General features: G+C 35.2%; 1 protein-coding gene and 1 long non-coding RNA gene across 2 annotated transcripts in view; one reads left to right on the top strand and one right to left on the bottom strand.

The window, feature by feature from the left end:
- Prex2 (phosphatidylinositol-3,4,5-trisphosphate dependent Rac exchange factor 2) overlaps nucleotides 1-23,843 on the top strand; it is a 271,955-nt gene that overhangs the window by 109,386 nt on the left and 138,726 nt on the right. Inside the window, exons 11-18 of the mRNA XM_015485816.2 lie at nucleotides 2,817-2,917; nucleotides 8,389-8,492; nucleotides 9,200-9,249; nucleotides 11,873-11,948; nucleotides 16,181-16,253; nucleotides 19,164-19,306; nucleotides 19,445-19,537; nucleotides 21,929-22,077. Of these exons, the coding sequence (XP_015341302.1) occupies nucleotides 2,817-2,917; nucleotides 8,389-8,492; nucleotides 9,200-9,249; nucleotides 11,873-11,948; nucleotides 16,181-16,253; nucleotides 19,164-19,306; nucleotides 19,445-19,537; nucleotides 21,929-22,077 (789 nt within the window). The remainder of the gene's footprint in view (nucleotides 1-2,816; nucleotides 2,918-8,388; nucleotides 8,493-9,199; nucleotides 9,250-11,872; nucleotides 11,949-16,180; nucleotides 16,254-19,163; nucleotides 19,307-19,444; nucleotides 19,538-21,928; nucleotides 22,078-23,843) is intronic.
- Nucleotides 23-20,960, bottom strand: LOC125610557. The gene is made up of 3 exons (XR_007340553.1): nucleotides 20,518-20,960; nucleotides 773-778; nucleotides 23-36 (listed from the first exon to the last, which is right to left on the bottom strand). It is a non-coding gene; the product is annotated as an uncharacterized LOC125610557 (long non-coding RNA).

Below are 23,843 nucleotides of genomic sequence, written 5' to 3'. Positions count from 1 at the left end.
CATATACTTCTTTATGTTTACCCTCTCACATGTTAACTTTACTTATTTTTCCCTTTTTTGAAAAATATTACTTAAGCATTTTTGAATACTTCTTTATGATCTACATTTTCTGGGCCATGGCCAGACGAGGGAATGGAAAAGAGAACCAGGATCCTGTAGATAACTTAAAGCATCCATCCCTTCATCTATAACTTCAATAGTATCTGATCTACCAAGTTCTGAGTGTCAAGTGGAGGTTGGGGGGGGGGAGGCAGGGAGTGGTCTGAAAGCTGATATGTTTATAGGGGACAGAATGATGGGTCTGACATGGAAATGCACATAGGGCTTGAAAGTCAGAGTTGATGGTGGATTCAGATGAGGGAATACTGGAGAGCTAAAGGCAAACAGTTCAAACTCACAATCAATCTGGAATTTAGACAGCTGGGTTCAGGGGGAAGGGGAATAGACAAAGAGTCAAAACTAGTGAGTCGTGTGAGGGGCCAGACACCATGGATGATGTCTCATTTGTTTTCTGCAGACAGTGCTAAGTGAATTCTCTGGTTTAATCAGTGCAAAAGCAGTGAGAAGGGTATCTGCTTCAGTAGCTCTCCTTAGGCTAGACTCTGTGCTTGCCTCTTTCTCTAATTTCCAATAGACTAATACATACCTGGGAGTTAAATGCCTTTATTCTTTTTTAAAGATGCAGAAACTATGGATCAGGGATCTTAACAAGTTCATATAGTTTCTCAATGTTGAGTCCATTAAAGTACACCGAGACAGTAATTCAAAGCACAGACTGCTATCTTGCTTTTTCAGTTCAAATCTTTGTGCTGTCATTAGCTAGTAATGGGATTTGGGAAAGTTAAGTTTCTGTTTCTTCTGGAAACACGGAGATGATTATAGAGCTTACCTGCAGTGCCCAACAGCATGCCTTTTAAACTAGCTTTGGGGACATATAGAACAACCATAGGCCATATCTGTCCCCAACCCCCAACTCAGGAGTATGTAGGCCAGGAAACTCCCTTGCTACAGAGCATCCTGGACTTTCTTCTTCAGGGAGAATGGCCCTCAGAGCTGCCATACAGCTGCCCCCTGTGGCATAGCTCCTGATTCCCATGCTCTGTTGTCATCCCTCCAGGTGATAACTCTAGTGCAAAGAGCAGAACAGATGTGGATCAGCTTGACATAGAAGCTCAGTACAGCAAAAGGACAGTGTCTCTTGTAACAACTCCAAGGGTGATGACTTCCAGTGTCCCCAAATGGATATGCCCTCTTGCAAGACAGTCACTTCATATTATGACTTTCCTTTAGAGGCATGAGATTGAACCATTAGGAGTCATTTTTACCATAGCAGTGCTGACATTATAACTTCAGCAGTTGAGCAGGTGTCTAGGGGGACAAAGCTAGAAAGTTAGCCCAGATCAAATTTGGTTTTATTGCAGGAGAAAGCATTTTGCTGACCCTTAACCCATACGATCTCATATAGATGTATTGCTGGTAATAGTTGTGATGATACGTGAAGCATTTCTCAGCATCTGATGCCCAGGACAGGCTTAGGAAATGTTAACTATGGCTTTTCTCTGACAGCAATCCAATGCAGCCAAGTTACAGATCTCTCCTGAGTGGACCATGATCCTTTAGCAGAGTGTTGTTGGAATCTTCTTTGTTCTGAGGAGGTCCCATGATAAAGCCACTCCTTAACTTTCTTTCTGACCTCCTCTCCCGTTTATAAAAACAATATTCCCAATTTATATTTAAAGGGGCTCTTTCTTACCTTTGAATTTGACATTTTCAGGATCTGGTGACACTTGGATAGAGAATTACAGGTTAGCTGCATATCAACCGTTCAGCTTACTTGTCAGTCACTGAGAAGCACTATCTTATCAGTGTGCCAGGAACTGTGCTGACATGCACCATCTCATTTAATAATTTGACAGCACCATCACATTGATATTCTTGAGGCTGAGAGCTAATTGACTAACCCAAGATCACATAGCTGGTAGAAGAAACAGGATTTAAATTCAGCTTGTCCTATTGCAAAGTACATGATCTCAGCCATTGTAGTTTATTTTACCCTCTCATATCTTTATTTTTTCTTTTATTTCTTCTATTCCTTCCTTTTTAAAAAAAATTGTGGTCTTTCTTTTGGATGGTTCTTATTTAATAAGTGAATTGGAACACTTTAACAACTTTTTTTGCCTTAAAGTATATTTCTTAGACTAGACCATTCATTTTTAGAATTTCATGTCTAGATTATTTGAAGTGTTTTGTGTTGCCTTTGGTTTAGTAATAAATGGAAAATAGTTTCCTGATGCTGTCTGTAGGTTTGATTTTCTGGCCTCTGTGTAACAACAACAACAAAAAATTAAAAAGTCTAAAACAAATTCATTAGTATGTCAAAGTTTAAATGTTAGTTTTTTTTAAAAAAAATGCCTATGAGAATATTTTTATTTATAAAATGTCTGTGTAATTAATGTTCTTTTAAGGATAGCACATGACCATTTGCCTTTTTGTGGACAGTAGTCTTGTAATTACGGCTACGCTAAGATTTTCACTTTGGGTTTATGAGAGACCTCAAGAATTTGAATAGTTTATTAAATATAGTTTAGGAGAGTCACAATGTGTGGACATAGGTTTTCTAGAATAAAGTCCACCTTCTATGACTTGCAGGTCTTACATGTGAAAAAATATCTGCTAAATGGCATTGCCAGTATCCCTTTATACTTTGAGACTCCTTTCTTAGTTGTTTCATGACTGCATGGTACAGATAGATTTCCGGGACGGGTATGGGGGAGGAAATGAACTGTTCTACTTTTATTATTGGCTTTCTGTTGCAGTGAATTTGTGTCGTGGTTGTTGGAAATTGGAGAGATTCATAGACCAGAAGAAGGTGTTCACTTGGGACAAGCATTATTAGAAAATGGAATCATCCACCATGGTGATTATTTTATTAAAATTTAATTACTTATTTAACTTATATATTTACAAATTGCCTGTCTCTTAATCCCACCGATGAGTTTAGTTTATAATTTTCTACATTATAGGAAACTAATCATTTTCCTCAGCATTTTCAATACCTAATGTGTGTAGAATAGTGAGTGTGGGTTGATGATGATGTGGGTTTATGAAGTGTGGGTTTATGGTGAAACCATTGTTAACCATAAAATGAACAGCCACCACATAGGCAGGAGTTATGATATGGGTAGGTGCTGTGGGATTATGGAGTAAGAGATGGCAAGTTCTAACTGGAGTATGTTCCATTTGTTACAGTTTATTTAGGTTGTAAATTAATTACAAGTTAATACAAAATACAGTTAGAACAAATTTTAGTCTTGATCAAATTATCCCTCCAACCCCAGGCACCACTTTCTTAAATAATACATTTTGAAATCAAATCATTTTGAATAAAAATTAATTTTGAAATTTCATATGCAAGAACCCTTCAAGTATCTAAATTATGAGAACTGCAATGGTATCTATAATATGATTAATTCTTGAAGAGAGATAGTACTATTTTTTTGTGTGTGTTGTTGTTGTTGTTTGTTTGTTTTTATTTTTTAGTTGTAGTTGGACAAAATGCCTTTATTTTATTTAGTTTTTATGTGGTAGTGAGGATTGAACCCAGGGTTTTGGATGTGCTAGGAGAGTGCTCTACCGCTGAGCCACATCCCCAGTCCAGTACTATGTTTTAAAAATAAATAAATAAACAGATAATTTATCTATCTATCTATCTATCTATCTATCTATCTATCTATCTATCTATGCATGCAAGAGATTGAACCCAGGGCCTCATACATGACAGGCAACATTGGTTAAAATTCGATTTTAGTGGCCAGGGCTTTTACTATTATCAGGATTTGACCAGTTGTAATGTCGCATTTGGTATTCTGAATTTTTGTCATGAGAAAATTTTTTTAAAGCCTCTGATTACCGCAAACTGGGGGTAAAAGAACATATAAAGCAATTTTACATTAATAGAGAACTTCTATTAGATGGAAGTTATGAGGCAAATGTGGTAGATTCATTTGTATGTAGTTCCAGCTGCATTTTAGTGAAAATAGAATCCCTAAAATAAAGTTGAATGAACCATCTGTTATAAGAGAGCAAGTTAAAAAAAATTGACTGTTATTGCTGTCATTCCCTTTGCAAATATTGTTGAGAATATCATCAGCAGCAATACCTTGCTAGAACGGGAGTTCTTGTTTTCAGGTAGCATATGCTTTTTCCATGGTATGCTGTTAATATTCATCTTATTTGACTCTAGAATTTATAGTAAAATTCTTATGTGAGAATTCAGAGATCCATTTGTTAAATCCTCTAGTGTGCTAAAGTTGGCTTATACAAGCTCCTGAGAGCTGATAATTAAATTAAAAATATTTTGCAAGCTGGTTGGTTGTTAAGAACAATTATTATTAATGTTAAAACTAAATAAACATTTACACAAGTTATATTATAAGCAAAGGTGATGCATTCTTGAAAGTTAAACACTTCCTAATTATTTCACTTCATTTTATTGTTACCTATATTCTTGAGGGTATTTATTTTTGAAGTTATTATTTTTGTGTGGTGGAAATGTGCTGTAACAGTGGGACACTCATAATTAACTATGTGTTAGTAACTGTAAGTTGGTAGCTTGAAATTGCCCAGAATGAGACTGTTTATATCCCAGAAATTAGCATATGCTACAAATCAGAGGTCCTCCTCCCCCACTTTCCTCTACCTCCTTGTATCTCTCTAGTTCTCTCAGAAAATTGTTGTAAAGATTGCATTAAACAAGATGGCCTAAACTCTTTTTTAGTTAATAAATTTTTCCTGCTAGATAATTTGGGGCAGTGGATTTGAATGTGTTTTTCCAAGTCTTCAGTGTTTTTCCAAGGCAGTGGCTAAGATTGGCAGAGTGGTCCAGGGCTGGAACTATCAGGGTCACAAGCATTTGCATTACAGATGAACCCCCCCTTTAACAATGAGTTCAGCTACCACTTGTTTTATTGTGGCAAGAGACATTTGGGCCCAATGTTTCCTTGAGGTTTGGAATATCTAGAGAATAATTGATTTCAATGAATATTAAGGGGCAAAAATGAGATTAGATGACATAGGAGAAATAAATGACCCATCTTGAAATATAGTATAAAATTTCAAAATATTTCTCTTAATTTTTGATTTTTCCATATGTGTCTTTTTCTTTATAGCTTATCCTAGGAAAAAAGATTCCAAAGGCTGTATTGTTGTTTGGAGGGTGGCAACAATCTTGGTTCAGTTTTATTGCTGCATGCCACAAACTTTGGTGGGCTGGATAAAAGTGTGTATGTGTGCCCGTATGCATGTGCACTGCATGTGTTTACTAACTTATGTTTTAATATTCTACTGGTTTCACCAAATGTAGTTAATGAGAATTAATTCTGACAGTTTTTTGTCCTCTTTCAGTGTTTCTAGCAGAAAGCCAAAGTCTTCTATCTCATCCTGAAAGTATAGCTTATTGTAGCACATTATTTCTTTTGCAAATGTTGTATTCCTCATAATGAAAATATTTAAATATAAACCTTTGAACTTTTAAAATATAAACCTTTGAACTTATTTTAAGGTTTTACTTTCTAAAACAGTGATTTTTAAAATTTTGGTGTCTATAAAATAGCAGCCTGGAAAAGAGAAAACTTAATGGGAATATTTAATGGGATTCTTTACTGAGGTGTAATTGGCAAATAAAAGTTATATGTAATTATGGTGTACAACATGATATTTTTATATATATGCACACACAGTATGAAATGATCACCAATCTAGTTAATGAACATATCCATTCCCTCACATAGTTATTATTATTTTTTTTTTGTGATGGTAGCATTTAACATCTATTCCCTAAGCAATTTTCAAGTGTATAATACATTATGTCACATTTTCTCTGTTTATCCATTGATGGACACTTAGGTTGATTACATATCTTGACTGTTCTGAGTAATGCTTCAATGAACATGGGTATGCAGATATCTGTTTGCATACTGATTTCAGTTCTTTTGGATATATTTCCAGAAGTAAGATTGCAGGATCATCATGATTCTATTTTTAATTTCTGAAGGATCCTCCCTACTGTTTTCCATAATGGCTATACTAACTTACACTCTTACTAACAATGTACTATAGTTCCCTTTTCTGCAAGTCCTCCTCTACACTTTTGTTTTGTCTTTTTGATATTTGCCATCCTAAGAGATGTGAGGTGATATCATTGTGGCTTCGATTTACATCTCCCTGATGACTGGAGATGTTGAGCACCTTTTCATGCATCTGTTAGCTATCTGAATTTCTTCTTTTGAGAATTACCTATTTAGATCCTTTTCCTATATTTCAATGGGGTATTTGTAGTGTGGTGTTGAGTTCCTTAATATATCTTGGAATTTAGCCTACTAATCGAATATGCAGTTTGCAAATATTTTTTTCCCATTCCGTATATTGCCTTTGCATTTTGTTAATTATTTTACTTGCTATGCAGAAGCTTTTTAGTTTGATGTAATCCCATTAATTGATTTTTGCTTTTATTGCATGCACTTTTGGTATTACATTCATTACTTATCTTTTTACTGGTAGTTTTACAGCTTCAGGTCTTTAAATCTTTAATCCATTTTCAGTTGGTTTTGTGTATAGTGTGAAATAAGGGTCCATTTTCACTCTTCTGCTTGCAGATATACAATTTTTCTAGTACAACTTTTTAAAGAGAATTTGTTTCAGTCAGTTTTTCACTACTGTGACCAAAATTGCCTGACCAGAACAACTTAGAGAGGAATAGTTTTGGGGGGTTCATGGTTCAGCGTTCTTAGTCCACTGTTGGCCAGCTCTGTTGCTCTGGGCCCAAGGTGAGACAGCCCATCACGGCAGAAGGGTGTGATGGAGGGAAACTACTTCTCTCCTGACCAGGTCAGAAAGCAGAGAAAGAGGGAAGGGGCCGAGGAGAAGAACTCCTCCAGGGCATGGCCCCAGTGACCCACCTCCTTCAGCCATGCCCTACCTGCCTATAGTTAACTCCCAGTCAGCCCATTCAAACTGATCAGATTACAGTTCTCATAGTCAGGTCATTTTACCCCCAGACATTTTCTCAAAATTCAAGGCATTACTCTGTCTTTTCCTATTGTGCGTTCCTGGTAACTTTTTTGAAGATAAATTGACTATAGATATTTAGGATTCTTTCTGAGATCTTATTTCATTCCATTGATTTTTTTTTGTCTCTTTTTATGTCAGTGCTTTGATATTTTTTGATTACTGTAGCTTTGTAGTTTGTTTTGAGGTCAGGTAATGCAATACATCCAGCTTTGTTCTTTTTTGCTGCTCAGGGTCTTTTGTGATTCTGTAGATTTTTTTTTTTTTAATGTCCATGAAATATACCCTTGGAGTTTTAAATAGGGGTTATAGTTAAACCATAGGTTTCTTTGGGTAATGTGGAATTTAAAATAATTTTTTCTATTTATGAATACAGTGTCTTTGCACTTATTGGTGTCTTCAATTTCTTTCATCCATGTTTTCTAGTTTTTAGTATACAGATCTTTTCATCTCCTTCATCTTCCCAAGTATTGTGCTTGATTTTTTGGATACTGTTATAAATATAATTGTTTTCTTAAGTTCTCTTTGGATGGTTCATTGGTAGCATATGATTCTTGATGTCCTGTTGAATTTGATTTGATAGAGTTTGAGGAATTTTGTGTTTATGTTCATTGAGAATGTGGCTTATAATTTTATTTGCTTACAATGTCCTTGTCTGTTCTTGTAAAATGAGTTTGGAAATATTCTCTTCTATTCAATGTTTGGAAGAGTTTGAGAATAATTTGCATTAATTCTTTAGATATTTGTTAGAATTTGCCAGTGAAACCATCAGGTCTTGGGAACAGGAGATTTTAGGAATACGACAATCTTATCCTGAGGATGGTAATGAAGGAAGACCACATTCATTTTCTACTGAGACAGAATATTTTAAGTGACTGGTGAGAAAAGCATTTCTCAGTGTAAAAACTTAAATTTTTTGAATCAGCAACATATTGAAATTATTTAATCTACTCTGGAGGTCTGAATACAAGATAAATGATCAAGATTGGTGTATGTGTGGTCTTGGCCTTATCAGAGTGTGATAAGACAGATAAATGCTAACATTCACGTCCAAGACTGAGAATCGAGTCATAATTTTGAATATGAGTATCTGCTCTTTGAAAGTCACTCTGTGTTCAGTTTTGTATTATTGTGAAGAAATGTAAAACATAGGCTTGTTTATCTATATTCACATAAATATACTCTATATATTTATACATACATGTGTATTAGTTTTTATCAAAGTTTCTCTATTTGGGAATATGTGTTTTGAGAATATATTTTTTTTTTCTGCCACCTTTTAGATTGTCACCATTTTAATATATTGTTCCTATATGTTCTTAGTTACTGATAAACATCAATTCAAGCCAGAGCAGATGTTATATAGATTTCGGTATGACGATGGTACGTTTTATCCAAGAAATGAGATGCAGGATGTGATTTCAAAGGTAATGCTCTTTGCCACAACCCCTTCAGTAGCACAATTCATGTTATCATGCTTGAGAAAGACAAAAAGCTATTGAGAGACTTAAAAATTTCTACCATCATAGAAAATTTAAAATTACATACACAAACAAGCCTCTTTATTTCTTTTTATAATTTAAAAATTCTGTTGTTAGATCATATCTTTGTTCTCTTACCTTGTTAAAAAAAAGTGCTATTGCCTCATTCAGAAGCATGAATAGTTTTCATACTATTGAAAATTGTTTTTACATGTAGCAACATAGTAATTATACTTGAATAAATTCAGGAAATATAGGTATAAAAATAAATATAATGCCAGTTTTAATTTTATACTTGACACAATGTTTATTGACATATAGTAAACACATCTTCCAGATTTATTTACTATATAGATTTACTTTCAATCGAAATTATGTCTTAAAAATTTTATACTTTAAGGAAAATAATTTCATAAAGTATTTGTAGAGCATATCATGTATATGATAAATTCATAGCACAATTGAATCCTATTATTAATGATTTAAAATAATATGTTTGGATTTATCATAACATTGGGATGATTTTTACACTGGTTGAAATTGGTGTAATGATTGCAGGATATTGACAGTGAATTTGCTTGTTCTTTCAATATGGCATTGACATGTCTCTTGAGGCATCTCCCTTGCTTTTAACATTTCTTTATTTTGCACAGGGCGTAAGATTGTATTGTCGTCTTCATAGTCTGTTTACCCCAGTGATAAGGTGAGTCTGGTTTCTATGTTCCAGGAATCTTAAATAGAAATATTTATATTGCATGTTAGAACTTGGGTTATTTTGTCTTCTTCTGAAAGTGGAAATTTTACTTTATTTAGTATTTTAAGTAATTATTTATCTTAAAGTATCCCTCAATTTTTCTGCGACTCTATACCGTGTCTTTCACTTTTTTTATTGTGACTTTCAAAGTTATTTTGCTTTTATTACATGGTAAATTATAGACTTGAAAATGGAATAATCCACACCCAGTTAATATTAATAAATAATAGTTAACTGGGGAGAATTTGGAAATACCATAAACTCTGAATATTTAACATTATGATTACTTGTATTTTAACCCTTTTAATTACATTGTATAATTTATCATTATGATATAGTATATATAAATAATGATATATTATATATAAATAATTATATACATATATATATATAAACTATAGATATATAGTTTATCTTATGGTAGTTCTTTCTAATAGTCTTAATAATAAGTTTTATATTTGAAAATTTAAAATTTCTTTGAAGTTACCAAATATGACTTTTCAATTTTATTCTCATATGTTTTTGTTACTGAAGAGATATGACTTCTTTTTTAGGAGGAATTAGGATTAGTTTTGTTTTTGCCTTCGCCAAAGATCTAGAGTTTTATATTAAGATTACTAATAGATTAGATAGTGAGGAATATTGTTGAAGCTTGGTAATATACATTAACTGATAGAACGTTAAATTTATTTTAGATGGCTAGATGTTATTTGGAGTTTAATAGCTAAATCATATTTTCAGAACAGAAATGCGTGCTCCATTTCTGAAATGAATAAAGATGCTTTTCATTCTTGGCTGCAGGATCCAAATGTTTTATGTGTGCAGTGTTTCTATTTTTTCATTCTGATTTTCAATTCCAAGAAATGCAAAACTAAAAGAGAGAGAAGGAAAGAGAGATTGCAGAAGGCTGTGTCTTAAGTGTGTGGAGTGTCCTTTCACACTGCATAATCACACTGCATGCAGGTCCTACAGGAGAACTCAGGATCTTATCCTTTATTCCGGAAATGTTATGTGCACTTTTACAAACAGGCTTCACAAAGTAGAAAGAAATGAAAAGAATGAATATTTATTGACTTTATTCCATGATCTTGTTATGGATACCCTTCAAATATTTTGAATAACTTAATACTTAGTACTTAATAGTAATTGGGTAATTAATTTTTTTTTTCTGCTCAGTAAGTAGAAAATAGGAATGGTTTAATTTGGCATGTCACCTGTGTGCATGTTGATCTTATATGTGTGAAATACGTTCTGAAAATATATTTTAACCATATGGGATTTCTTATCCAAAAGGCTGCATTCTCTAAGACTTGATAAGAAAGAATTGTTCTCCTGCTAGAAATGGTAATTGTTTATATGAGTTGTCAAAGGAAAATTGAATGGACCAAAACCCATAATACAGAGGGAATGTATGTTCGTCATGCTTTTAATATGTATGACTTCAACTTACACAGAGAAAAAATGGGTATATTAACCATAAGTCTACATGTGTTGTATAACAGACTGTCCCTTTTATTTCTTATTGATGCTTATGGAAACCCAGATGAAATGGGTAGTAAGGTATCAGAAACTTGGAAGTGGATTTAAAAGATTAAAAAAAGAAAAAGCTGCCGTTGATTACTGGCTGACCTAGTTTATTTATATTGAAATCTCATAAATTCAACTGTATCTGGGAGCTTTTTAATGCAAGTGGGTAAAAAGATGGAAATATTAATTGTAAATTACTGACAGAGGCTAAACAGCGAATAGAGCTAGTAATTAGTAGACACTTTAAGCTTTTGCAGTTTGCATTTTTTTTTTTTTTGACATTTTGAAAGGACCATGATTTCCTCATTCCCTTTTGATTCAGGCCTGCAAAATGAATAATTATAGATTTCTGCCCTTGGGCCTGATCATGAGACTTTGTTAGTATCTAACTGAACTTTGAGTGATTTTTTTTCCCTCAGTTCTGGGAAATCTACTGAACTGATGTGGAGAGCCCATTGGGCTGCTTTTTCCCTGGAATTTTGGTGTCACTGTGTCTGTGCTCTGATCAGGCAGAAGAGGTGACAAGTTCTCATGGTGTCTACTTCAGGGCAGGCCTGCAGGGTTTTCAGGACCAGAGAGCCCTGTGGATAGTCTTGTAATACAAACCCTTCCTTCTTGGAGAATACAGAAGTGGGAATAATGGGTGTTGCTTTCTTCTCCACATTTTAAGGAAATTTTTAGTAGAACCTACTGTGACTTAAAGGAAGAAGTTCTGTTTTATTTTTTCTTTATTTATGAGGTGTTATAACTTCCAGCTAAATTATTACTAGATATTAAAACATTAGTAGCCTATGTGTATATAAGAAGATGTTCTGCTTCAGTGTCATAATCCGTCTCTCTTCCCCTTGAATGAGATGATGAAGGATTTTTTTCAGGCATTGTACATGCTTTGCAAACATGTACATTTGTGCATAATATGGGCAATTGATTCTCATTACATTGGTAAACTTTTGTGTTGTACACTGACACCAAATGAAAAATATTTCCTTGTGCTCACTTATTATTTACTCAATGTAAACGTGAATGGTTTCTTTTTCCTTTGTAGAGATAAAGATTACCATTTAAGGACCTACAAATCTGTTGTCATGGCCAACAAATTGATAGACTGGTTAATTGCACAGGTAAATACACAAGTTGCTGAGTTTCATTTACTACTGCTCTATACTTTGAGCATGTGACTTAGGTACTTTTAAAAAAATTAATGTATGCCTACTGATGAGGTACAGTGAAGTATCTTTTCCGTGATCATATCATTAATAGGAAGCAAAGTTAGAATTTGAACTTAGATATTCTGAATTCAGAATCCTTAAACTTAACTTTTATGTTGTCTTGTCTAAAAGTATGATGTTGTATCTTAAAAATATCAGCTGAGATCGATCAAAAAACACTAAGCATAATTTGAGCATCATCAAATTCTTGCTACAATTTTCTTGCATGTTTTTTTACTAGTTTGTTTTAAAGTATCTTTTTATTAGTCCTTGCAAATGATTCTAGTTTCCCTATGCCTTTTTCTCTATTAGATAACAATTGTGCTTTGGTAATGTGAGTTTTAATATGTCTGTGTATATTTTAAATAGCAAAGTACAGATTTTATTATTGTTATTGTTTCTCTGCTCCTCAAGAATTGGATGCTGACAGCTTGTGTTGAGAAAATGATTTGCTTCTAAGTGTAAAACAAATTAAAGCATCTAGCACATCATAAAAGATTCAAATATAATACTTATTTAGATATTTTTTCATACTAGGTCAGTTAATAAGTGAATGAAAATATTCCACTGATTAAAAAAAAGGCTAAAAGAACTGATACCCTTTTAACTGAAGTATTATCTAGGAGGGAAGATAGTGCTTATCCAAAATGTTGTTATTACACTTAGATATTTGAGTCAATTTTATGAGCAGATTTACTCTTGTTTTTAAAGAAAGTCTCTGTCTTTGTTACAAGTAGATGATAATATTTGGTATTTCATCATAAAGTATTTATTTTTGTTTCATTATTAATATTTAAACCCTATTCACTTCATCTCTGCACATGTAATTTGAGATTTTTATTGTTTAATATTATTTTTATTTTTATTTTATTTTTTTCTGTGCTGGGGATTGGACCCAGGGCTTTGTGCATGCAAAGCAAGCACTCTACCAGCTGACGTATATCCCCAGCTGTTTAATATTTTTTTAGACTCTTCAGGACTACTTATTTTTTTAATGACACCCAGACTTTTACATTTAAATGTTAATATTTTAGATGAGACTGAACGATTACTTTCAAATAAAACCCTAATTTCTGTATCCAGTGGTTTTGCCTCTTATAACACTATGATCATCGCACATCACTGGAATCAATTCTTTATTCAGTATATAGAGTTAGAATTTTACATTAATTATGCTACTATAAAATTCATGTGAACGCATAGAATATGTTGCTTAAATGAGAAAATTGAAGGAAATTCATTTGAAGCAAAAATTGGTACTGATTAAATATTTAAAGTTCTAACTTAGGAAGTCATCTATCAACTTTTTTTTTTCTCTTTTACTTTCCAGTGTTATGCATTAGAATAATACAGTAAGTTACTTGAAAACTGGACCAAGACAAACTTACATTTTTCCTTAAGTTTTTCATAATGGTCTGTTTTGACAATGCCTGTAGTAGTGTATATTAGAAATTGTAGAAATTGCACTGTACTTGGCTCTTAAGAAAACCTGTTCATTGATGCATGCTCTGCTAATAACTAGTGCAAATTTGAGCAAGTCATTCCAGCTCTCTGGATTATAGTTTTTATAACTGATTACTACATACTGGGATAGCTGTGCCTGGCATCTTTGAACTATCATTAAGCTTTATGATTCTGATATTGTAAATCTTATCCAAATTCAAGGATAAGACATACTTAACTCACTGATTAACTTCCAACTAGAATATTATGGGCTATCTTGGAAGATAAATGCACACTAATGAAATGAAAAGAGAACAAGTTAAACTTTTAAAACTTATATGAAGAAGAAATTTTAATAAAATAAAGGTCTCTTTCTACCAAGATTCTCAAATGGTAAGACTTCATTTCCAGTATTGGCCAGTATTGACTGGATTGATTTGGACAGCTCTGCAGAACAGAATGAAGAGCTGATTTCAATAAGGTTGTAAATGTGTTGTTTGGAATGTAGTCTAGATCTTGTAGTTTTCTTCAATATCTTGGATGATATCATTTTGGATGACTGACTATTGTTTTTGTCTAATACTCTTCTTGCTTGCTGCTGTGTTGCTTCTAGTATAATAGTATATAATAAAGCATCTTATTCCATGAAGTCAACACCTTACTGGACAAAGGCATTGGTGTACTTATAATACATTATTTCATTTGGTGCAAGTTGTGTTGTCTGTATGCATCACTCCTATTTTATGATTAAATAATGCCTTGTTTCATCAAACTCAGGCAGATTTTGTTGTACCTTTCTTTAATGCTCATACATCTATGTGACACCAGTAGGATTTTTAAAAGGCATAGGGAAGCCAAGACATTTCAGATCATATTTTTTACACTGTTCCATATAATATTTGTCTGGCCTGTGTAACATTTGAATAATTTATCAAATAAAACAATCAAATGTCAGTGAGTATTAAACAAGCTCTTACTGTAAACTTAACATTTAAACAAGTGCTTTCATGATTAAAATACAATAAACCAACAAAACTGGAAGCAGGCATGGTTTCTGCCTTAAGCGCTGTTGGAAACTGGGCTAATTATTCCAGCATTGTCTCCCCTAGGAAGCCTTGCTGGGTTCTCTGACATGGGCTCAGGGATTTCTTCTGTATCTTTGTTCTCTGGGTATATCTGCCTGATGAGGAATATTAATTATAATTGAATAAGAGTCCTTACTATGTGCCACATTCTAAGTGACCAAATTCTTCAGTAGATTCAAATGACTAGAAGGCAAGGAAATTTTTTATGTTTGAATATTTTAACATTTGATCTCTAGCACTTGGCATAATATGCAGAAAAAAATCTTTTGAATTGAATGCATTATAATTATCAAGGAGCTAGATTTTTAAAGGAGGTCTGATGCATAGTCCGAAATTACAGATTCAAAAAATGCTTTGGGAGGTAACAGGGTTGCAGTTGTCACAGCATGAGGTGAAACTTACCTTAGGTTCTTCACACAAGATGGGTAGAATTTAAATGAATGGAGGGTAAAGGAAAGGGCATTGCAAGCATGAACAATTACCTGAGTGAACACAAGGAGGAAAATGACAGAGAATTCAGGCCACACAGGGAGGCTGAGCTGACTAGCGTGAGAGCTGTGGGTATTAAACTTTGTAATGTGAATCTGGAGAGGGACAGTAAAACTAGGATATGGAAGGTCTTGAAAGCATAATAAAATTTTTGATATAAATGTAAAATTTTGGAACATGAAATTCCTGTGTATAAAAGTTGAGTTCTATAATAGCATATGTTAATATCCAGAAAAAAGTTGATACTTTGTACAAGGAAAAATCAAATGTCAGATTAGTGTGTTGACAATAGAAATTAAAGAGAATCGATAAAGAAGAGAAAATGGATTGGTCCAGGATCTAAGTTCTAAAGAATAGGCTAGGGAAAAAAAATAAGACAATATGTGAGAAAAAGTTTCTTAAACTGTAAAACATATAAATATGAGATTATATATCTACAAAGATATGTGTTCATAGAGGTAGACGGATCTTTATCAGTAGAATCGTGTTTTCCAAATCAAAACCATATTAAGACATTGTTTAGGCTGTTTTGTTGGGTTTAGTTGCTTGATGTGATTATTTCTTTTGGCTAGATAGTGAAAAGAAAAGCTTGCATTTGCTGGCTTGACCAAACACTTTGAGGTCTTACAAGTCACCAGAGATTAATAGGCTGTGTTAAGAGTGCCTCAAAAGTAAATGCATTTGGTAGAAGAGAAGAGTGATTGGCCAAGATCATGCAAAATGGTTTTTACTTACCTATATTTAGAGTGTCATCATTTTATAGGCTATTTTCCTGTTCCTTAACCATGATACAGTATCTAAGAAATAACAGGGATTATGTGTAGAGGCAACAAATATTATATACTTATATATTTCCATATTTAATAAAAATTTTACCCGGCAAATGTTAAATATTTTTATTTATTGTCAAAAGAAACTGTTTTTGTATTAAATGAGTGTTGGATACATTCTGTCTTATGAAATAATGGATGTATATAATAACTGTTGAATGCATTCTGTCTTAGGAAACAATGCATGCAGCAATATATGAATGACTTTACCTGAATATAGTGCTAAGGGTGTGAAGTGTGATAAGATACAGGACAGCCTGTGTTGATTCTGACTTACACAGTACTTTTTGGTTAACAGGGGGATTGCCGTACCAGAGAAGAGGCAATGATATTTGGCATTGGACTCTGTGACAATGGATTTATGCACCATGGTAGGGATTTTTGTCTTGGAAGCTTACAGATGTATTTCATTGTTTTGGTTCTTCTTAGGACATTGGGAGTATCTCAGTACTCTAGTGATGTCCACAGGAACCAGCAAGGCTGTGTGGGTGTTGCCCTGGGTCCATGCTGAGTCACCACATCTGCAATCCATTTCATTGCTGGTGCCATTCCTGTGTCAAATTGCTGTTATCTACCAGTTGCCATGACTTTTATTTTTCTAGACAATGCTAATTCCAGAAGAGCAATGGCTTGAGCTAGAAGTTTTGGTTTGCTCATGTACCTCTTTGAATTGGTTTCAGATTAGACTCATATTTTTAAAAATTATACTGGAAAGTAGACTAATTAAATGACATATGGCTGAATATTTATTGTTATTTGGGGGGGGTGTATTTTCAAAATCACTTTAGGGAATTAAATTATAGATCTCTGGGGAAAATGTTTCTTTTTGGCAATTAATAATTGATTTTTTTCTTGTTTGATGACTTGATGATTTGCTGAAAGTCATCAAACAAGAGTTTTTAAATAAAGTTCATGGATTTATCAAAACAAAATTGGATTTTTCCTCTCGATTCACACTAGGTTCTAGAATCTGTGGACTCGAAACATTTTTCTTTCAATTATTAATGTATTGTGCTTCTAACTATGTTTCATAGCACTTGTATTCATTTGCCAGTTATTTACAGAAGGTTGTTACACCTTTATGAAGGAAATATAGCCAAAGTCCTAACAGTTCTGAGAGCATCCTTGGTTATCACATGTTAGTTGGGGATTTCTGTCTCTTCTCTGTGTAGACAGATCACTGTGTGGGTTGTTCAAGAGAAACACTAGTCCCTGAAGAATAAACCATTTAATGGAAGAAATTATAACATTTTAGGGAATTAAACTAGAATATCAGGTTGAAAATGCTCAAAGTTTTGATTCATTCTTCATTTTAACATAAAGCATCAGGAAGCAGTAAATTCATCTAAACATTTATTGTAAAATATTGTATTATAACAGAGTAGCCATAACTGACAAGGGAAACAAGTTTGCCTCGTGCCTGGCTATATTGATGCTTTCCCCTGTTCCTTTTGATGGGTTATTTGGTGAATGAAAACAGCTATAGCAGAAGCCTCATGTGAGCTTTGCGACTCTGCTTAGCTCATTTAGGCAAGATTTAATCTAAAATATGTTATCATTTCTGTTGTTCACCCTGGCTTGTGTTGCTTTTATGTCATGGTTGATACGTTGCCAGTGAGTCTTTCATTCAAAGATCAATACAGTCTCCCTATCTAGTCAACTCTTTAAAAATAATAAAATGAAATAGCGGTCTTTTTGGATTGCTTACCAAGTTGCCAAGTTATTTATGTAGATCGCCTCCTTTTAGTTTAATACAACATGGTGAAGATTTTATTACCCTCATTTTGCAGACTGAGAAAACTGAAATGTGGAATGTTTAAGTAATTTTCTCATTGTCACACCCAGAATCAGTTCCAGACCTGGACTGATCCATCACAAAACATAATTCTTTCTACTGTGCCCTGAGACCACTGTCTTCCCTTTAGCTCCTAGTTCTATGAATCAACTTGGCCCAAGAAGTACACTTCAAGGTACAAAGGATAAATGAGTGAGAAATATAGAAGATTTCTCATGTAAAGCATTTTGACAGATGTCAGGATCTCATTCTGTACAAATTCTTTAGTATTTAGACTTTGTTTAAACAAGGCTAACAAAACATAAACCTTATGTCATCAGTCCATGGCTTTGGGGGAAAACGTTAATGGTCAGATAGAAGGGAGAAAACTGACCTTGGCAGAAATGAGATTATTGGAGAACATTGCAATTTTGGGGTTGTACCGGGGGATTGAACTCAGGGGACTCAACCACTGAATGACATCTGTAAGGTCTTTACATAGCATCTGGATGGCTATTTTAAATGACAGCCACCATTTTAAGAGAAATTTCACTTTCCCGCCCAAGGGCATTTCTGAGAAAGGCTCACCACTCCCTGATACCAACCTCACCCTTAATGGCTACATTGGGACTAGGCAGGTCCCTGAGCCTGCCCCATAAAAGTCCTGAACCCCAAGCCTGTTTTGCTTCTCTCCACCTATGGAGAGATGTGCCTTTATTTGTCAGCTCTGACAAATAAACAATCTGTTGTATCTCTGCCTACTCTCCATCTTTTATTTCTCGCTCATCTGTCTCCTAGTTCCTGGCTTTCCTTTCACATCCCCAGCCCTATTTTGTATTTTATTTAAAGACAATGTCTCATTGAGTTGCTTAGAGCCTCACTTTTGCTGAGGATGGCCATCCTCCTGTCTCAGCCTCCTGAGCTGTGTGCTCCACCACACCTGGCTGAATATTGCTTTTAAACAGAAAAGAACTATGTGGAAACAAAGATCACATTTCACCCAGAAAGCATGTTTATGCTTGAAGTCTTAGAAGAAAAGTGACACATGGGACTTGCTCACATATGCAAGGCAACCCTTCACCTATTTGAATTTTCCATAATTGTGCAAGATATTAAAAACATACATAAAATGTTTACTATGAGTTGAGAACACCACAGGTTTCTAAGTTTGCATTGCAGTGCATGTTAGGATTTATTAAAATCTTTTACTTAAGTTTGGATTTTAATCTGATCAATGACAGACTTGGTTAAGTAGAAAAGAAGCTAACATTGGAAAAATAATTATTTTAAAAATCCATAATCCTTTAGGTAACAGCAATTTAGAGGAAACATTGATTTGAAATTATAGAAAGAAATAGAAAAAAAATCTGAGGGATATTTGTGTCATTTGTCCTAGAAATATAAAGTTGAGATTGTGGGCAGATATTTTATTTACCTAATGTCTACAGGTGTGGAAAATTTGACTTTTTAATTAATTGAAACAATTTAAATCTTTCTGTTTGTGTAGTCCTGGAAAAAAGTGAATTCAAAGATGAGCCCCTACTTTTCCGTTTTTTTGCGGATGAGGAAATGGAAGGATCAAATATGAAACATCGACTTATGAAACATGATTTAAAAGTTGTGGAAAATGTTATAGCCAAGTCACTCTTGGTAAGTTAGTTAATATGTTAAGCCTTCTTGATTAGACAGTAGCAGAAGACTGCATAAACATTTTGGTGGTGATGCATATGCCTTTATTCTGTTTTAATTTTAATTTTTCATCAATAATGTTATTATTTTGCATTTCAGATTAAATCTAATGATGGCAGTTATGGCTTTGGGCTAGAAGACAGAAATAAAGTTCCAATAATAAAATTGGTAGAAAAGGGGTCTAATGCTGAGGTAATGTATAGTAGCATTTTTATTTAAAATTGTTGTCATGATAGACAAACATAAAAGTTTCAAACAAATTGAAATCAACCTTATAAGTATCCTTAGCAAAGACAAATGTCTTTGCATGGTCTTATTTTCAGGTTCTACCAAATACCCTTGAGATTAGTGGCTGCTGAACTCCTACCTATGTATTCAGAGATATTGGGGACAGGGAGGTGGTGGTATTCCTCTGAACTTCTTGACTTCTTGGGAGGCCAAACACCGTGGCTCCTCTTATGTCCCTGGGCCTCTCTAATCACAAATTCCAACTGGACACTTATGGAGACAGCATAGTGCCTGTACCATTTATGTGTGCCTCTTCTCTTCAATCAAGGGCTGTATCTTCTATTTACCTACCCCCTTTATCCTTTCTATGAATATATCTTTCATCATTCAAAGTACATGCTTTGATTTATTTTCTCATTGAATTAATGCTGATTGACAGTCTCTCATTTCACCAGGGTTTTAAACAGAGGAATCCCTAATAATTCATGTCTTCATTCAGGAATATTTATTTAATAGCTGTTATATGCTTGATAGTGTTCTCAACTGTGAGAATACAGCAATGAATGAAACAGACAGAATACTCAGATCTCAATAAAGAATGTGAGAATTAATGAAATAAAACTTTTAACTTTGAATGTATTTAAAATAGATGGTAACTTGTCCGCCATTCCTCCTAGCTGTTAATGTTCAAGGTCTCTGCTTTTACCAAAACACAAATTCATGCAAGATAAAGCTTTAGGTACAGCACATTAATGTCAAACAAAGTAACTCTGGTCAACTTATATGTCATTGATGGACCTGGCCAACAAATGCACGCAAGGAGATGTTTTCCCAGGCATTTTCAACAGATGCTTTGGACAGCCCAGCTTCATCTGCTGTGACACAAATGAATGCCCTCTCCCAGTGATACTGCTGGTTATCTGCTCCCTCACATGTAGAAGTACAACATTAGAGAAGCACTCTGAGGCAAGCATATAAAGCAGGGTTTATTTAGAAAGGAGTAATGTAGACTTCTCCCAGGAGGGAGAAGCGGGCCATAGCTGGTATCCTAGTATCCCAGGAAGTGAGGGGTTTTGCCTTTTTTTTTTTTTTTAATATGTCCTAGGCTTCCTTTGTTACCCTGCTCCCTTCCCCCCTTATCTCTCTCCTCCCTGCTAAGACTAGGTGCAGGAAATGCTGGGTGGGATGGCCAAAAGGTGGGAAACAGGTGGGCTGGAGGGGCCTGGGAAGAGTGATCCAGGCAGGAAGGGGGCCCAGGGTGAGTTAATTAGCAACTTTTACAACTCCCCGTAGGGAAGGACAATTCCTGGGACTGGTTACCTTAGCAACAGGTTGGAGCAGGGGCAGGTTCTTGATAAGGGTGGAGGAGGGGCTCTGAAGGAATTAACATTTCTCTGGATCTGACCCTTGCCAATCTGCCTGGTCTAATTCTGGCTTCTGCAAATAGGCTGCCAAAAGCAGCAGGGAGTTTATGGGTAGTAGGTTGGATAAGAAAAGCTTCTGGTTGGCTTGGAGGGGTGTTGTCTTCCTTGTCCCCTCTCAGAATCTTGCACTGTTGACACCTCTGTGATTACTGGAGCTCTCTTGCCCACTCCTCTGCTCTGCTGGAGACTCTGATGCTAATGAAACTGGTCCTATTCAGTTTTCTTTAAGGGACAGAATGGAGAGACAGTCCAGAGTCCACAGAGGAGGGAGTCCAGAGCTGGTGCCTGAGGGAGTGAGGCTGTCTTGACCCTTTGATAGAATCTAGATTTCCTTTCTTCTCAAGTTCCCTCCTCCTCCCATTTTTCCTATAGGACCAAAAGCCCTGAGAGAAGCTGCCCATGGGGTACATCTCCCTATTTTCCATAGCTTCCCTGAAAAGCAGGAAGGGAGGGAGGGGTGGATACTCGGGTCCTTTTGCCAGGGTCTCAGTAATGTCAGTAATGCCCATTGAGTGTCATTGATATGTCGGTAGATATACACACACAGCAAGGATTGAAACTCTCTTAGTATAAAAAAAAAAATTAACTTGGGGTTTGAATATAGTTTTAAAGGGTGAAATTTTAAAAGGACTACTTTATACAATAGAAAAAGGGAGTAAGAGGAGTACAATGTCAATTCAAGGAGGAATGGATGAGAATTTCAATGAAGCTTTATAATCAAATTCAAAACTAGGCCCTCAAAAATGATAACTGTGTTATTTTATCCATTCTGTGAATTTGCAAAAAACATTACAGATGTGTTTAAAATGCCAAAGTGTGTAAGGTCTGAATTTTTCAGATTCTAGTTCTGTGAAAACAGATTTCTTATTAAGTCACTGTTTGAATTATAATTTTTTTTTTTTTGTGTGTGTGTGTGTGATTTCTCTTTTAGATGGCTGGCATGGAAGTTGGGAAAAAGATTTTTGCTATTAATGGTGACCTGGTTTTTATGAGACCTTTCAATGAAGTGGATTGCTTCTTGAAATCATGCTTAAACAGCAGAAAGCCTCTAAGAGTTCTTGTGAGCACAAAGCCAAGGGAGTAAGTTGTATGATTTTTGTGGGATTAAATGAATTATACATAGATGAGTGAAATAGGAAGTTAACTAAGTAAATTTTTAGAATTAAGCATCTCATATTTTAGAACATAACCAGCATCCTAAATATTAGTCTGTAGGCCATGGACACCTACATTGCTTATAGTGGGTGTGGCTCAGTGGTCCAGTGCCCCAGAGTTCAGTCCCCAGGAACAAAAAAAAAAAAAAAAAAAAAAAAACCAGAGAGAGACAACAGAGAGGAGCCCCAAAACCAAGTCCGACAAATAGGAACCTTTAAATTGGCCAGCCAATCTTTTCCAAGAGACTACCTGTATGATCAATGCAGTATTGGCCATGTCTTAAAAGGGACAGTAACTGATAGAAACAAAACAGAAACACAGACAGACAACCAGAGGGGATTCCCGAACCATGGCTGATCAGAGGGGATCCTTTAAAACAGACCAGACAGGAAAATCCTTCAAGTTCCCAACTCCCGCTCTGACTTTTATACCAGTGGTACTACAGATGTCCCCACGAAGAGGGACAAGATGGTTTCACAAAGGGAAACCAACTATGTAGAACCAAGGGTTTCGGTGCGGGTAAAGGGGATGGAACTTACCGAACAGTCAAGGTATGACACATTTACTGCATCCTTTTTTCTCAAATAAACCAACATGGAGCAATCCATATAGTTGAGGGAAGGAAGGCAGGGGTTCCCTGAAGCAAAAAGTGCTTCAGCAGCTGCTGGGGACAGTCCCTCAGTCCCTTCTTTTACTCACAAGAATACCTCTTTTGGTTCGACCGGAGGTACACCCACTTACCTGTCTCCTAACTTTATAGCAGTCAGCTCTCAGGAAAAGTTTGCCTTACATCCTCAGCATGGAAGTGGGGTTCCTTGGAGACCCAGGCCTGCCCAAGAAAGCTGGGGTGGGGGGCTGCTCTTGGGTCCCACCTGGGGTGCCAATTTGTTGCTGAAAGCTCAGTCCTTGTGAGGCCGCCAATCCAATAATGAGGACATGGTTTATTGGAAATCGAGGGGAAAAAGAAGTTTATTTATTGCTTTGCCAGCAAAGGAGAAACACAGGGGACGACTCGTGTTCCAGAGTCTGTGATTCTGCCCATCAGCAGGAACAGGGGGCCTTTAAAGAGGTGACTCACAGGCTACATTCCATGTGTTCTGAGTTGGAGTTTTAATTCACATGTTAATTTGGGAGATAGTCATTTCTGAGATCTTCTGGTACCATCCCCAAAGTCTGGATTACTTCATTCCTATGGTGGGTGTGTATGTACTCAAGGACAGATAACTCTGTGGAGCATGGGGAAGAAAGATAATGCTGTTTTCCCTGAGATTAGCCACAGGGAGAGATTAGGGAGGAGTAGGCGGAGAAGAAGAGAAAGAAACATGTTCATTTTAAAAATAAGTGCAGTGGAAGGATACCAACACCTATATTCAAAGCATAAAGAGGACCACTGTTACAAAACTATCAGACTTTCTGATGCTCTGAGGTAATTAGACACCATTTTTTTTTCTTTTTTGGTATGTACTAGGGATTAAACCCAGGGCCTTGTGCAAGCACTCTACCAACTGAGCTATATCCCTAGCCCAAGACTCCATTTTTAATTCAGTGCTCATAAGAGCATATCTAGCCTGAGAGACGCTCAAGACTTTTATATGTTTGGTAATATGCTCATTAATTAAAAAAAAATCTGTAAAAAGACCTATCATCTTTCTACCTATGATTAGAAAAATATTCATGTTTATTGTAGAAAA

The sequence above is a fragment of the Marmota marmota genome, unplaced genomic scaffold (assembly GCF_001458135.2).
Source record: "Marmota marmota marmota unplaced genomic scaffold, marMar, whole genome shotgun sequence".
Classification (NCBI taxonomy): domain Eukaryota; kingdom Metazoa; phylum Chordata; class Mammalia; order Rodentia; family Sciuridae; genus Marmota; species Marmota marmota.
The sequence above is the reverse complement of the archived record's forward strand: the minus strand, read 5'-3'. Positions and strand labels throughout refer to the sequence as shown.